Raw genomic sequence first — 14,517 nt, forward strand, 5'->3', positions numbered from 1 at the left:
GACTAGAAGAAGCTACATTCGAATTAAAGAAAGTGGAGACTAACTTAACATTTTAAAAAATTACTGAAATTATGATTGTATTCATTATCCTTTTGTTGTCTCATATCAGGCAAAGTAGCACCCAACTCTAATAAATAGAAACATACTATAGACAGTGAGGATACTGACAAATCTCTAGGAACTTCTCAAACAACATATAATTTCTGAAATATTTATATTAGTAATATGTTACCTATACAAAATAAGCATAGGGAAGGTTAAGCTTTCCTTCTGATTTGACAACTCTTCCCATGCAGCTCATTAATAGTAACATATCAAATAAAACTAATTATTTCTAGAACCTCTCTTTTTATAAGATAAAAGAACAAATTCTTTGCGATTTTTCAAGGGCCTTCTGGGAAATCAGTTTTAGATGCAAAATATATTATTTGGAATTTGATATTTGGAATGTAGAGTATCAGGAATTGTTAGGTTTGAACACTTGCTTAAATAGAATCATGGGCTACTGTGAAACAATACTTGGCCACCTATTTAACCAAAATGAAAATATTTGGTTAAATATTTTAAAAGTGTACATAAGGGATAACATGATTGTAAAGAACCTAGCTCTTTCAAAAGTAGGAAGACTTTGTACTCTTAAGTAATCAAGGACATGATCAATCAACATAAAGCACAGGAAGTCATTCTGATAAGACACAGGATCCTTGTTATACAGGCAAATTACTCAGAAGGTAAAGAAAAATCTCTTACAACCTCTTACTAAATAAAGCAGGCAAGTAATCCAAGAAGAGAGAGAAAACTAAAGTCTTTAGTTTTTATCAGTACATTTGCTACTAAAACACTTTTTGACAATCATCTCATGAATAAATCCACTAAACTTTAGCCACTTTTGACCACCACAATTAAAATTTCCTTTCTGAGAACCTGCTACAACTTTCTATATCCATCCCAATTTTTTCCTACACCTTCCTCCTTCTCATTCTAAAACAAAGAGTCGGTTTACTTTAGCAGAAAACTACTCTTTTTGTGTAACAAAAACCCATCCTGCATACCTTGCATACAGAGTTCCTCTCTCCCACTATTGCTCTGAGTAGAGACTCATTTACATATATTGATTGTAACTTTTAATCACAGTCACTTCTATTTCACAGGGAAAACTAAGAGGTAGGTAATTGTGACTATCTGTAATACACTAGCATTTTTAGCAGATCAGCAGAGCTTATGAATATACATCTCACAACTTTTTGTAGCCATACACATCCCAAAGCTGCAGAAAATGAACACATTCATTAACAGATCCAAATATATAGACTCTGCGTATCAATAAAAATGAGAGGCAAAAGTGTACAAAAATTATATAAACTAAAAATTATGCTTTGCAATTAGTGTTTCAGTATCCTATCTATCCTACTTAGAAATGATCTAGGATCTATGAATATCCGTTAATTAACTCAACTTAGCATTTGTCCAAGAGTTTAAGTCACCTAGAGATCTTGGAAGCTATTTCCAATAGGACATATTACAAAACACAATTACTGTTGAAATAAAGTTTGCCAGAATAACAATTCAATTTGGTTAAACACAAATTTACTTTTTTCATAATCTTAAACATACAGTTGATATATGCTAGCTTATTTGATCAGTAAATGAACAAGTTTATGAAAAACATACCCAATTAGAATAAATATGTATCAAGCAAATATGCTTATTGCTAATACTCAGAAAATATAGCTCTTTTTATTAAACCAACAATATTAAACTAGTCTCATTTCCCAAAGATTTACCTAAATAATGTGAACTCAAATTCCTAAGCCATTTGCATATATATATATAATGAAATTTTTAGAAGATCAATTTCCTTAATTTCTGAGAATTTTAGAATTAGATAAGGCTTACTTATCTCTAAATCACTCCAAGTAGCACTCTTTTAAGAGATTTTATAATCTGGTAGTACTACGAAGGAAAGAAAATATTACATACTCACAAGCACGTAAACATATATATAGACCCAAACAGAGAGCTTATAGCTTCAATTTTTAAATTTCAGTCAATTTTGTATTTCAGCCAAGTAGGAAAAAAAAGGGGTTTTGTTCTCATTAGGTACAAATTTTAATTAATTAATTAATTAATTAATTTTATTTATTTATTTTTGGCTGCATTTGGGTCTTCGTTCCTGTGTGCGGGCTTTCTCTAGGTGCAGAGAGGGGGGGCTACTCTTCGTTGCGGTGAGCGGGCTTCTCATTGCGGTGGCTTCTCTTGTTGCAGAGCGCAGGCTCTAGAGCGCAGGCTCAGTAGTTGTGGCACATGGGTTCAGTAGTTGTGGCTCACGGGCTCTAGAGCGCAGGCTCAGTAGTTGTGGCGCACAGGCTTAGTTGCTCTGCAGCATGTGGGATCTTTCCGGACCAGGGCTCGAACCCATGTCTCCTGCATTGGCAGGCGGATTCTTAACCACTGTACCACCAAGGAAGCCCCTAGGTACAAATTTTTAATTGATTTGAGTTTCAAGTAGACAAAATAGAAAAAAAAACAGAGTAATAGACCAGATCCTCTGCTATGCTTCACCCACAGAGGCAAGATTTCTATAAACCATTTAAGACATTCACAGAGGTCATCAAAAGTTCAGACCATAAAACCAAAAGAAGCTAGCACCAGAAATCAAGCCAGTACTCAAAAAGAATACAAATCAAGTCCTTACTGTGCTGCTGATGGACAGGAGTCTGGAACACAGGTCCAAATGTGGGACTTGCTGTTGAATATCTGGATCGCCAGTCAAGAGTAGAGCACAAAGGGCTTGAGGAGTTCCCCTTGCTTGAATGGAGTAAAGAGGGATTGAGGGAGAGGTCCAGTCCCATGTGGTTCATGGCACCACACTACTGAAGACAAAAGCTGGACAAGTCAGGGTATTGATTTTATTCAGGCTATTAGAGAGAGCAGGTTAAGAGTATCTCAGCAAGTGGTTTTGCCTTGGAGTTTCATAGAGAAATGCTATGGTCTGAATGTTTGTGTCCCCCCAAAATTCATGTAGAAATCCGAATGCCCAATGGGATGGTTTTGAGGTGGGGCCTTTGGGAGGTGCCTAGGTATGAGGATGGAGCCCTCATGAATGAGATTAGCGCTCTTATGAAAGAGAATCCACAGAGCTCCCTAGCCCCTTCTGCCATGTTGCGGATACAGCTAGAAGGTGCTGTCTATGAATCAAGTAGCAGGCTCTCACCAAACGCCTAATCTGCCAGCACCTTGATCTTAGACTTCCCAGCCCCCAGAACTGTGAGAAATAAATTTCTGTTGTTTATCAGCCACGCAGTCTGGCATTTTGTCATAGCAACCTGAACTAAAACAAGAAGGATCAACAAGTTGCAGGTAGAGTGATTTACAGTGAGCATTGTTTTGCAAACAGGGGAAGTCTCAGTTGGTTAGCTGAACAAGAAATGTTTTTCTCTGTGGATAGCTAGTTTCAGGTGGACAAAACAGTTCTAATCTCAGCTAATCAATCATGAGACAGAAAATGGAAGTTGGACGTTCTGAGTCTGCCCATGTCAGAGGATTCAGGTAAAAGGAACTTGTCACAGGTAAATGGTAGGGTCACCTGTGAGTCTCATGGGAACCATGAGAAAGTTGGACAGCAAATCTTATTTAAGTTGTATTGGGAGAAGTGGTTCTTTATAGTAAGCCATTTCTCAGAACCTGAAAGGGTAGAGGAATTTTGGAAAACAAAGGGTTGGGGGGATTTCTTAAGCACCTCTATTTTCCAGGCTCAGGTAAAGTTTAACATTGACACTATATAACACAGTCTAATCATGGGTGTGACACCAGGGGCAGAGAACATGGGGGCCATTTTAGAATTCTGCTTACAACAGGGGTAGTTCAAGAAGCTCAGAAAGTTGCCTGATAACTTCAGTTTTCTCTTTGAGGTATGTGTGTGATGGGGAGGGTTGACATAAGGAGGAGGGCTGTCTAGAGATTTGTGAAGGTTTGAAATGATTATTGTGAAACATAGAGTAAGTGAATTGAAGATATTGAAGATCACCATGAGTAGACACGTTATTTAATACCAGAGACTGTAAATTTGCAATGGCTCTAATCCACTAAGTTATGTGGTTCTGTAGTTTTCTCCAGGAATCTTTGGCAGATTTGTTGACTGAGTGTATGAGTGGAAAAGGAGATCAGTGGACTGATCCAAGTTAAGTAATTCTGGGTGAATGGAAGTACAAAAGGACATGGCAGTGGATGGTAACAGGAAGAGGTTATGGACATTGGGGGTCAAATCTAGGTGGAAAAAGAAGAAAGAAAGAGGGGAAAGATAGAATAAGGCAAATGGAGGAAACAAAATGACTAAAAATGCTGAAGAATTCAAATAAATAGGTATAGTGAGAGTAAAGAAATGACACAGCTGAAATGAAAGGCAGTTCTCGATAAATACTGGACTATTGAGATTTATTATTTCAGGGATGGAGCATGATGGTGATAAAGTCTAAAATGTAGTCATGGGTGTAAGTGGCTAAAGTACAGTAAAAGAAATAGACTGTAAATCATGTGGTAATGCTCCCGAGAAATGTGGAAATGTGGTTAGCAGATGTCAGGGATAAGGAGGGGCATAAGGTGGGAGAATAAAGATGGCAAAGGAGAAGTTTTTTCCTTGTCAGTGAGGGAATAATATTTTAAAAGTAGTAGTGAGGAGCTAGAAAAAAGACAACACAATCTTCCAGATCTGGAGCTGCTGTTTAATTGAGGGAGTGGCCTTCCTAGCACAGAATTTAAGAGGGAGGAATGTCAGTACCTTGTTAACATACGTATTTCCCAAATACCTGGTACCTCTCTAATAAAAAAAAAAAAAAAGTGTAGCATAATACTTATATTTTCATCAAATTCCACTTTGCTGAAAATACCATCAAAACAACCTGCTGCCAAGACAAAGTTGAATTTATAACGTAGTGTTGGTAAAGGTATTTTATAGAGAGAGAGAGAGGCAGAGAGAGAGAAAGAGACTACAATTTATTTTTTTTAAAAAGGTGTCCAGTTCTATTAGGTTTAACACGTGCATAGATTTACGCAACCACCACTACAATCAGAATACAGAACAGCTCCATCACCCCCCAAATTTCCTTATGTTGTTTCTTTGTAATCAAAATTTCTCTCCACCTCTAAACCCTGATAACTACTAATCCCTCCTACTTGGTCCCTATAATCCCTGGATGTCATATAATGGAATCGTACATTGTATTGATGTACCTATTCAAAAACAATCGGGGCATTTGCAGGTTTGGGCAATTATGAATAATGTTGCTATAGACATTCATATATAGGACTTTGTGTGAACATAAGTTTTTAATTCTCTTGGGTAAATAAATACCTAGGAGCAGGATTGCTGGGTCATGTAAGTATATATTTAACTTAATAAGAAACTGCAAAGCTGTTTTCCAGAGCAGCTGCATGATATTGTATTCCCACCAACAATGTATGATAGTTTCTTGCTTCACATCCTTGTCAGCACTTATTGTCAATTTTTGTTTGTTTGTTTGTTTAGCCATTCTAATAGGTGTGTAATGGTATCTTACTGTGATTCTAATTTACATTTCCCTAATGGCTAATGATGTGGACTGTCTATTCCTGTGCTTATTTGTTATCTGTATATCTTCTCTGAGAAAGTATCCTTTCAAATCCTTTGCCCATTTTTTAACTTGGGCTTTTTCTTATTGTTGAATTTTGAGAGTTCTTTGTAAATTCTATATACAAGTCCTTTGTCAGGAGATTTTAAAATATTGTCTAGTAGTCTACAGTTTTTATCTTAATTCTCTTAACAGTGTCTTTTGCAGAAAAAATACTTTGAAGTTTTGATGAAGTCCAATTTATAATTTTTTCTTTTATGGATTGTACTTTTGGTGTCATAACTAAAAACACTTTGCCTAACTCAAGGTCACAGTGATTGATTTCTTTCTATGTTTTCTTTTTTTTTTTTTTAAATATTTTATTTATTTATTTATTTTGTTGCTCCAGGTCTTAGTTGCAGCCAGCAGGCTCCTTAGTTGCAGCTCTTGGGCTCCTTAGTTGTGGCATGCGAACTCTTAGTTGCAGCATGCATGTGGGATCTAGTTCCCTGACCAGGGATTGAACCCCAAGGCCCCTTCATTGGGAGTGTGGAGTCTTAACCACTGTGCCACCAGGGAAGTCCCCTATGTTTTCTTCTAAATGTTTTATAGTTTGGGGGGTTTTTTGAGGTTGAGGTAGAGGTTTATTTTATTTTATTATTTTATTTCATTTCATTTTATTTTATTTCATTTTATTTTGCATTTGGATGTACAATTGTTTTTCCCTACCATTTTCTAAAAAGAGCATCCTTTATCCATTAAATTGACTTTGTACCTTTGTCAAAAAGCAGTTGACTATATTTGTGTCTATTCCTGGACCCTATTCTGTTCCACTGATTATATGTGCACACTTTCACCAATATCACACTGTGTCGATTACTGTAGCTTTATAATGATTCTTAAAATTGGGTAGCGTGCATCCTCTAATTTTGTTCTTCAAATATTCTTTTCTGCACTAATTTCATTCTCCTTTCCTCCTGCCTCTCAAATGCATTAATGTTAGACAATTTGAAATCATCCTACAGTTCCCTGAGGCTCTGTCCAATTTTTTTCCAATATTTTCTCTCTGTGGTTCAGATTGGATAATTTCTATTGATCTTCAAGTTCACAGACAATTTCCTCTTTTCCATTCTGCTATTGAGCTATTGAGTCTTGTTCTGGTAATTCTGACATCTGAGTCATCTCAAACTGGGATTTGTTTTTTCCCTTGTGAGTTGCTACAATTTTCTTGCTTCTGTTTTATTTATTTTTTTAACATTGAGTAATATTGCATTATATCCTGGATGTTTTAATTGCTATGTTATGAGACTCTAAGGTCTGTTAAAATCCTCTGGAGAATGTTGAGTTTTTCTTTGTTTTGTTTTAGCAGCTAGTCGTCCCAGTTGGGTACAGGGCCAAATGTCTTAGCCTGCCTTCTTTGGGCCATGGTTCCAATGTAATTTCAGTTTTCAAACATTTGCAGTATTATTTGGATCTGTTCTATATGTTTCCCCCAGGGGCTAAACGGGCCTGGGTAGTGGTCTTTACCATAGACCAATGTTCAAAGCCTTTGGTCTTCTTTATCAGATTAGTTTCACACATGAGTTCCTGGGGTGATCCTAAAGCTTCACACACGTATATCTATAGGATTAACTTTTTAGTTACTGGGAGAAATAGAATAGAGTATGTTTATGCCATTTAACTAGAGCTGGAACCTATACTTTTTTTTTTTTTTTAATTTAAACCAAACTATTTTAATTTTTATTTATATATTTATTTATTTATGGCTGTGTTGGGTCTTCGTTTCTGTGCGAGGGCTTTCTCTAGTTGTGGCAAGTGAGGGCCACTCTTCATCGCGGTGCGCGGGCCTCTCATTATCGCGGCCTCTCTTGTTGCAGAGCACAGGCTCCAGACGCGCAGGCTCAGTAATTGTGGCTCACGGGCCTAGTTGCTCTGCGGCATGTGGGATCTTCCCAGACCAGGGCTCGAACCCGTGTCCCCTGCATTGGCAGGCAGACTCTCAACCACTGCGCCACCAGGGAAGACCCGGAACCTATACTTTTAATAATAATTCAAGAAATTTCGCTATGTGGGTGTGACCTATTGAGATATACTTCCACAAGTTGTATGTTAGGTAGGCTGTATTGCTTTAAACATATTTGAAGTAGAATTCTCCTAGCTTAAAAATAATGTCTTTTGTGCTAACAGGTACTTTCATTTTCACAAGTCTTGTTATAAATTTGTCTTTTTACAAATTATGGCAATGCTTAAAGTCACATGAGTAGACATTCTCTCTGCATTATACCATAGACTTGAACTTGTGGTACATAGCAGTAGGCAGAGATTTTAAAGATGGTTATGACAGAGATATGCTTGACTTGATCCTTGCCTTAAGGCCTAGTTCTAATAGCCTTTTTTTTGTTTCAAAGGCTACTCAGTTTTATAGTTTACCAATTGGAGACAAAAAGCCTATTCAATTTTGTAATTTACCAACTGAGGTGAAAAGCATTTGCCACTCCCAACCCTGAAAGTTTTTGAACTTCTCTGTTCTCTTTATTCCTTTCCATTTCTGCTTATAAAAAAGTCAATTATTTTTTGAGTGCTTCTCTTTCGTGAAGCATCTTGTCAAATGCAGCCAACACTAACCAACATATACAGCCAACATTTGTTTTCTACTTTCTTCTCCCAGAGCTACAAGCCTACTACGTTCATCATTTACCTTCCAAGTTATTGTAGGTGACCGTTTTATCAAATATTCCAATGCATAACATAATCATTCTTCCAGCTTATAAAATCAGCTTACTTGAACGCTAAGCCAATTCTACAAAAGGAAGGTTTTTATTAAAACACACCCCATCTCTGGGTATCAATTTCTGTATCAATCAATATATGCCAGGTTTTGTCAAAATTTTAATGGCATATAATAACAAAGATTTATTTATTGTTCATGCTGAATGTCTGTTGCCGGTTGCTGAGGACTTCACTTTACAGCTCCTCGCTCTGTGTAGGCTCATGGAATCATGATCACGAACATTGCCAGACTCAAAGCAGAGAGAAAGAGAGTTCCAGAGGGTCACAAAATAGCAATTCAATGCTATGGCCCTTGTTAACACACAATCTGCTTACAACTGATTGGCCATGTCGGGGAGAAAGAAATTTTCCTCTGCTCTTCCAGGTTCTTCTGGCTGGTCTAAGAATTAAAGTTGACATGAGACAGATTAAAAGTAGAAAATCAAACGAAAGTTTAATAACATGTATACATGGGAGAGACCCAGGAAAACGGAGTAACACACCCAAATGGCTGAAATCCTCACCTTAGACATCATCTTCATCTAAAGACAAAAGAGGGTGTTGGGAGTTAGTGGTTTGGGACTTCAAAGAGGAGGAAAACAATTGCCGTGGAGATGGAGAAGCAAATGTTTGGTAAGCAAACGTTGCTGGATCACGCAGAGACAGTGGGACACAAAGAGAAATTTTAACAAACAGACTTTGCTAGGTTCCTCCCTGTCTACACACCTAGTTCATACTACAGTCCTCTATCTACATTCTTCAGGCAGCTAGGGGGTAAGTCAAAGTTTCTTCCTGAGTCTTTTGGGCCATGATTGACTTCAACTCGAAATTATCCACATGCCAAAGAGAAATTTTGGGGTGGTAAATTTCGTTCCCCTATGGCCAGAACTAGTCATGTGGTCCCATTCAACCATAAGAGAGTCAGGAAGCACAACCTACCATGTGTCCTGAAGGTAGAGAGCAGGGAGTATTTGTGAACAGCATAATCCAAGTGCATATGAACTGTACAACCAAATGTACTCTAGGACTATATAGAGGCCAAACTTCACTCAATTGCACCCCCTCATCCACTCTCAGACTTAAGAGGCCCGTGACCAGCTTTAATCGCACAAGTACATACTATGTGCCTTTCTCCTAGACTTCCACAAAGGGATCTGTGGTGATTTTGTCAGGTAACTATGCCAGGTAAAAGAGAATCCCCTGACCCTGAGATAAAAGCAATTCCTTGATGCCCAGACCACCAAATTTATCTACCAATCAGAGACTTAAAAGAATATCAGGTTATAACTGACGCTTTGACCAGAATCAACAAGCTCCATGGGGCAGGAATCATCCAGGTTAATTTTCCCAGTTTCTGAATATATAGATAGAGCAAATGGCATCACTTCCATTAAAACACCCCGTGATCCACTCCCCCCAGACAAAAGTAAGTCTGTTATAACAGGAAAAGCCAAGCAGAAGCCCCTCCTTGGAAAAGAAGGAAATAAAAAGTAAGTTCCTTTCAAACCTGTCAAATAGCTGTTCTATAGAATGTTAAACTCTACAGATCTATCACGAAGCAAATGAATCACATGACTATGGAGCTATTGCTGATATGGAAGTGACCTCATTCAACTTCTCTTAGAGGTAAATGATGGACAAGCAAATAACCTTTGGCTATTCTTTCCACACAGGTTCTTTGCCCTGAAGAACTAACAAGAACATGCCAGATTCAGCTAATTTGGTAGCTTGAGAGAACAACTGGTTTTTCCTGTTCGTGAGCTATACTTTCAATTCAATAGTTTTAAGAACTATAATAGCATAGGAACAAAGTATAAGTGACACCTGGAAACCTGAGGTTTAATTCCCTAAGCACTGAAATTTTTTGTATTTTAACTGTTTTGGTAAGCGATTCTTTAAAAATATAAATCGCCATAGTCCCCGCTCTCTTTCTTTCTTGTTATCTTTTCTTTTCTTCCTATGGAGTCTTAAGCCATTAAAGATCATAAACTATCAGCCTTGACTCTGCCTGAAGATACTGATCTGGGGAATGTCACTTTGTGTGCATAATGCTTGCAGTATCATCTGCACCACAAATAATTTAATTTAGTCTTAATTTCTCTGGGCCACCCTTGGAAACTACAGTTATTGTGCAATATTATAACGCACTCATGCTTTCAATAGGGTTGCCAGATTTAGAAAATAAAAATATAGGATACCCAGTTAAATTTTGAATTTCTGATAAACAATAAATTCTTTTTAGCTTAAGTATTGTCACTTGCACAACCTAAAAGTTGCAAGTTCAGTTTTATTTGTGGATCTTACTGAGAACTGTAACCTGGGAGACAGCCTCTTCAGATAGCTCTGGGGAACCGCTCTGAAGAGTTAAGGGAGGAGCCAGGATATATAGGAAGTTTCTGCTGAAAACAAAACAAAACAAAACATGCAGTCTAACATCAAAAGATTACTGCTAATCACAAAAAAACAGACATCTAAAGTTAATGATGTTAGTGCTTTTCTCTCTATGGACCAATGCATTGAAATTATTCCTTAGATATACATCTCAACTATTTAAGGCCAGTATCCAGAAGCCTAGACTGCTTCCTGTCTTTCTCCATCCTGAATTCCCCTCAGGGTGCTAGGGGTGGGGTGCTCTGCATTGGCTGGTGGCTTGATCATTGTACAACTGGAATGGCAGGCAACATTCCCTTTCCACAGTATACACCACATATTGCATATACTAAACAATTATTCATTGTTTATTTGGAATTCAAGTTAAACTAGGTGTCCTGTATTTTATCTGGCAGCCCTAATCAAGTACCAGTGAGATACATAGTCCTGTTTGGCTCTGGCTGCCCTTAGACTGATACATTATTCTAATTTGTCTGTCTTTAGGGTGTCAAAATTTTGCCTTTCAGATCTGTTATCATAGAAAAACCAAAGCCGGTCCTCTGCCCCAGTGCCCCCAGATTGCTGTTTTTCTCTCTTCCTTCATGGCCATCTGTGTTCTTCACTGATACTTCTACCCCTATTGCTACTTTTGCTGTCTGCCACCTTTTTTCTATACTGTGCTCATTCCTTTTCTGTTCCATTTTTTCTTCCTGTGACAGCTAAGTGTACTGTTTTAAAGCATGGACTTAAAGGCAGACAAATTAGGATTTGAATCCCAGTTCACCTTTTAGTAGATATGGGAGCTTCAGTAATTACTTAGCGTCTGTAAGCCTCAGGTTCTCCTTCTGTAAAATACAGGTACTAATGCCTACTTTATAGGGCTGTTGTGAGGGTTAAATGAGATTGATACAGACAAACTACTCAAAGGTACAATCCTTATTGGGAGCTTCAGGCCTTGGGTGCTGACTTGAATCTTTAAATGTGTTGGATGCCTAGACTTGCAGTTTAGGCTTTGCTGGACACTCTTCCCTGCTGAGCTTTTGTACTGTCCGGCTTGTCTTCACCATCATTACCAACCAGTTCCGTTCCGTTCAGGAAATATGTGTTAAGTTTCTACTATGTGCTAAGCACTGTGCTAGGTGCTGGAGATCCGGAGATAAATAGGATAGCACTGACCTCAAGGAGAGTGTTGGGCAGAAAGGATATATACAAATCAGATCACAATACAGTGAAGTAAAATATTTTGATATGCACAAGATGCCTCAAGATGTTATGGAACCACAGAGAAGGAGTTCAGACCCCTGGGAGGAAGGAAGCAAGCCTTCAAGTTTGTGATAATATCTGAACAGAGAATTAAAAGATGAATGGGGCTAACTTTAAAAAATATAGGCAGAAGCAGTGGAAACATATTCTACATTCAGCGAACAGCATGAGGAATAGGAAAAGGTACTATGAATGGTATACACAGGGAAACTCAAAGCTGTTCAGTGTTGTTAGAGTATAAATTGTAAAGCTAGGAGAGGTTAATGAAAGTATTACTTTCTTTTGGTCATCAGTTTTGGGACTCATATCTTTACATCAGTTGTGGGTCTCATATAGTTAACCCTCTATTTTCATTGTTGTTTTTGTTTGTCTAGAGTTTTGGTCATTTTCCAAGATGCCAAAGCACATGTTACTGTTTTGTAATTAATAAGTGCCTCCATGTCTCTTTTTTTCATTTTAAAGCTTTTTGAACAGACTAAAAGATCTTTCTTTTCTCTAAAAAGCTGTACTTATGTCATAGGGTATATTTTTCCTGCTGGTGTATTTTAAAAATATTTTAAATCTTTTTTTCCCCTTACAACCACACATAATTACTACTATTTTTTAATAAATATATATTCATTATATATTATCTATATCTATCTACCTATCTCTTAATCTTAGAATAGTGCCTAGCTATTATTATTATGCACCAGGCACATTTTACTTCCAAAATATATGGACAAACATTAAGATCTGATATATATTCCACCATCCAGGGAATTTCTCAAGATCATGTTACAGAACATTTTAAAGCCAGTTATTCTACTCTAACACAGTTATTTAATTTTATTTTACTGCTCTCTCTCCGTTTGTCTTTCTTGGACGTAGTTTTAATCACTTGCAATATAAAGAGACACAGGCTTAATTCATAGCGGCATTGTGTTAAGAGGAAAGGGACAATCCTACTCTATCTACTATTTGGCGGCGCTGCTTTGGGCGCGGCTCAGCCTCAGGGTCTAAGCCAGGGTGGGAGAATTGGTCGTTTCCAACCGAACAAGCTTTCCAGATGACTGGGTGGCAGCCTGCGCCACAGCGAATCTCGTTGGTTTTCACTGTCAGTGACAGTCATTTTTAGAAGCGGGTCTGTTTCCTTCCCGAATCCACCTCCTCACTCCCTCTCAGGGTCCTTTGCCCCAAAGGAGTTTGACTTTACTTTCTCAGTATGACACCCTGGCGCCCTCCGCCACCTGGCAGCCCGGCAGAGGCCCGCCGCTGGAGTTACTCCGTCCGCCAGGTCCCCTCAGGACACATCTAGCAGGAGGCACTGCCCCGGGCGGTGACACGACAGTGAAGCCGGCACCGGGGGTCGCCCGCGGGGCCGCCCGGGTGCCTCGCCTTCGGGATGGAGCCGGCCAGTGCCGAGCTGGGGCCACCAGAGCGGAGCCGGGAACGGTGTTCGCCCGGGCCGAGGAGGAAGCCGGAGCATTTGGGGGACTGGACCGCGGGAACCCGGAAACGCCTGGGCCGCACCGGGCCGGCGGCAGAGACGGCGGCGGGAGCAGGTGCCGCTGCGCTTCAGGGGTCGCGGGGGACCCGGCGGGCGCCGCAGCCTGGGGTCCCGGCGGAGCGGAGCCGCCGCCCCCAGTGCGCGCAGCCTGCCGAGCCGCGCGGGAGGTGAGTCTGGCGCGCTCCTGGGCGGCTGCGGGCACGGGGAGGCCGGTGACCGCGGCTCCGGCCAGGGCAGTGATGTGAAATCCGTCTGAGTGAAGGGGACGGTGTGGAAGACCTTAAGTACTAGCTAAGTAGGGGTGGGAGTGGATGAAGTGACACGTTGTTAAGTCCGAGGGAATACGTGAGGAATGTGCTGGGTGGAGGAGGAAAAAAGGGCCCGGGGAAAGGGGTGTGTCAAGCGAATGAAAACCGCAGTGTGTGCCTTAGAGGCTGGGGCGTGGGGAATCGCGGCCGGAGGGCCAGGCTGGCGGTCATTCTGTCAGCGAGCTGCCCCGGAGCTCCTGCTCGGTGTGTGGCCCTGTGGCAGGTACCGAGCCACCAGACGGGGGCCCTGCGATGAAGAAGCCGCAGGGACTTAAAAAAAATGGAAAAGCAGTCCTTGGTAAGGTTAATACATAGGCAAGGGCTGTCTGAGGCCAGGTGGGATTCCTATCAGAACAGGTGTGTTTGTTGGGAGAGGATTCTGAGTGTTTAGGAAGGGAGGATTTTAATTAACATTTATTTAAACCAACTAAACTCCGGGGAACGCTGGTTCAAATGAATTAAAGGATAATAATATTAAATGTAGTACTGGGCCTTGCTTAGTAAAACACGTGTCAGTACTTTATGGTAGAAGACTGAATCTTTTATTATGTTCTGTTACATGTAGTATTTGAAAATGGAACCAGAGTTAAGTTTTTTGTTTTCGATCAACATTAAACTTTGGTAGTTAAATATGAAATTTGGTACAGTTTCTCACTTCGTGCGCTTACTTATTTTCACTGGTAAACTCAGGTTGTTTCCTTTAAAGGCATGACTTCTAAATTTACACTTTTGG

The 14,517-nt window shown here is 39.6% G+C and overlaps 1 protein-coding gene across 1 annotated transcript in view; it reads left to right on the forward strand.

Annotated features, from left to right (window-relative positions):
• The first annotated feature begins 13,371 nt into the window (after positions 1 to 13,371).
• Positions 13,372 to 14,517, forward strand: part of SLC35A3 (solute carrier family 35 member A3) — a 44,644-nt gene continuing 43,498 nt past the window's right edge. Inside the window, 2 exon segments of the mRNA XM_068540392.1 lie at positions 13,372 to 13,579; positions 13,582 to 13,643. Of these exon segments, the coding sequence (XP_068396493.1) occupies positions 13,372 to 13,579; positions 13,582 to 13,643 (270 nt within the window).

This window comes from Eschrichtius robustus, chromosome 3, assembly GCF_028021215.1.
Source record: "Eschrichtius robustus isolate mEscRob2 chromosome 3, mEscRob2.pri, whole genome shotgun sequence".
NCBI lineage: Eukaryota > Metazoa > Chordata > Mammalia > Artiodactyla > Eschrichtiidae > Eschrichtius > Eschrichtius robustus.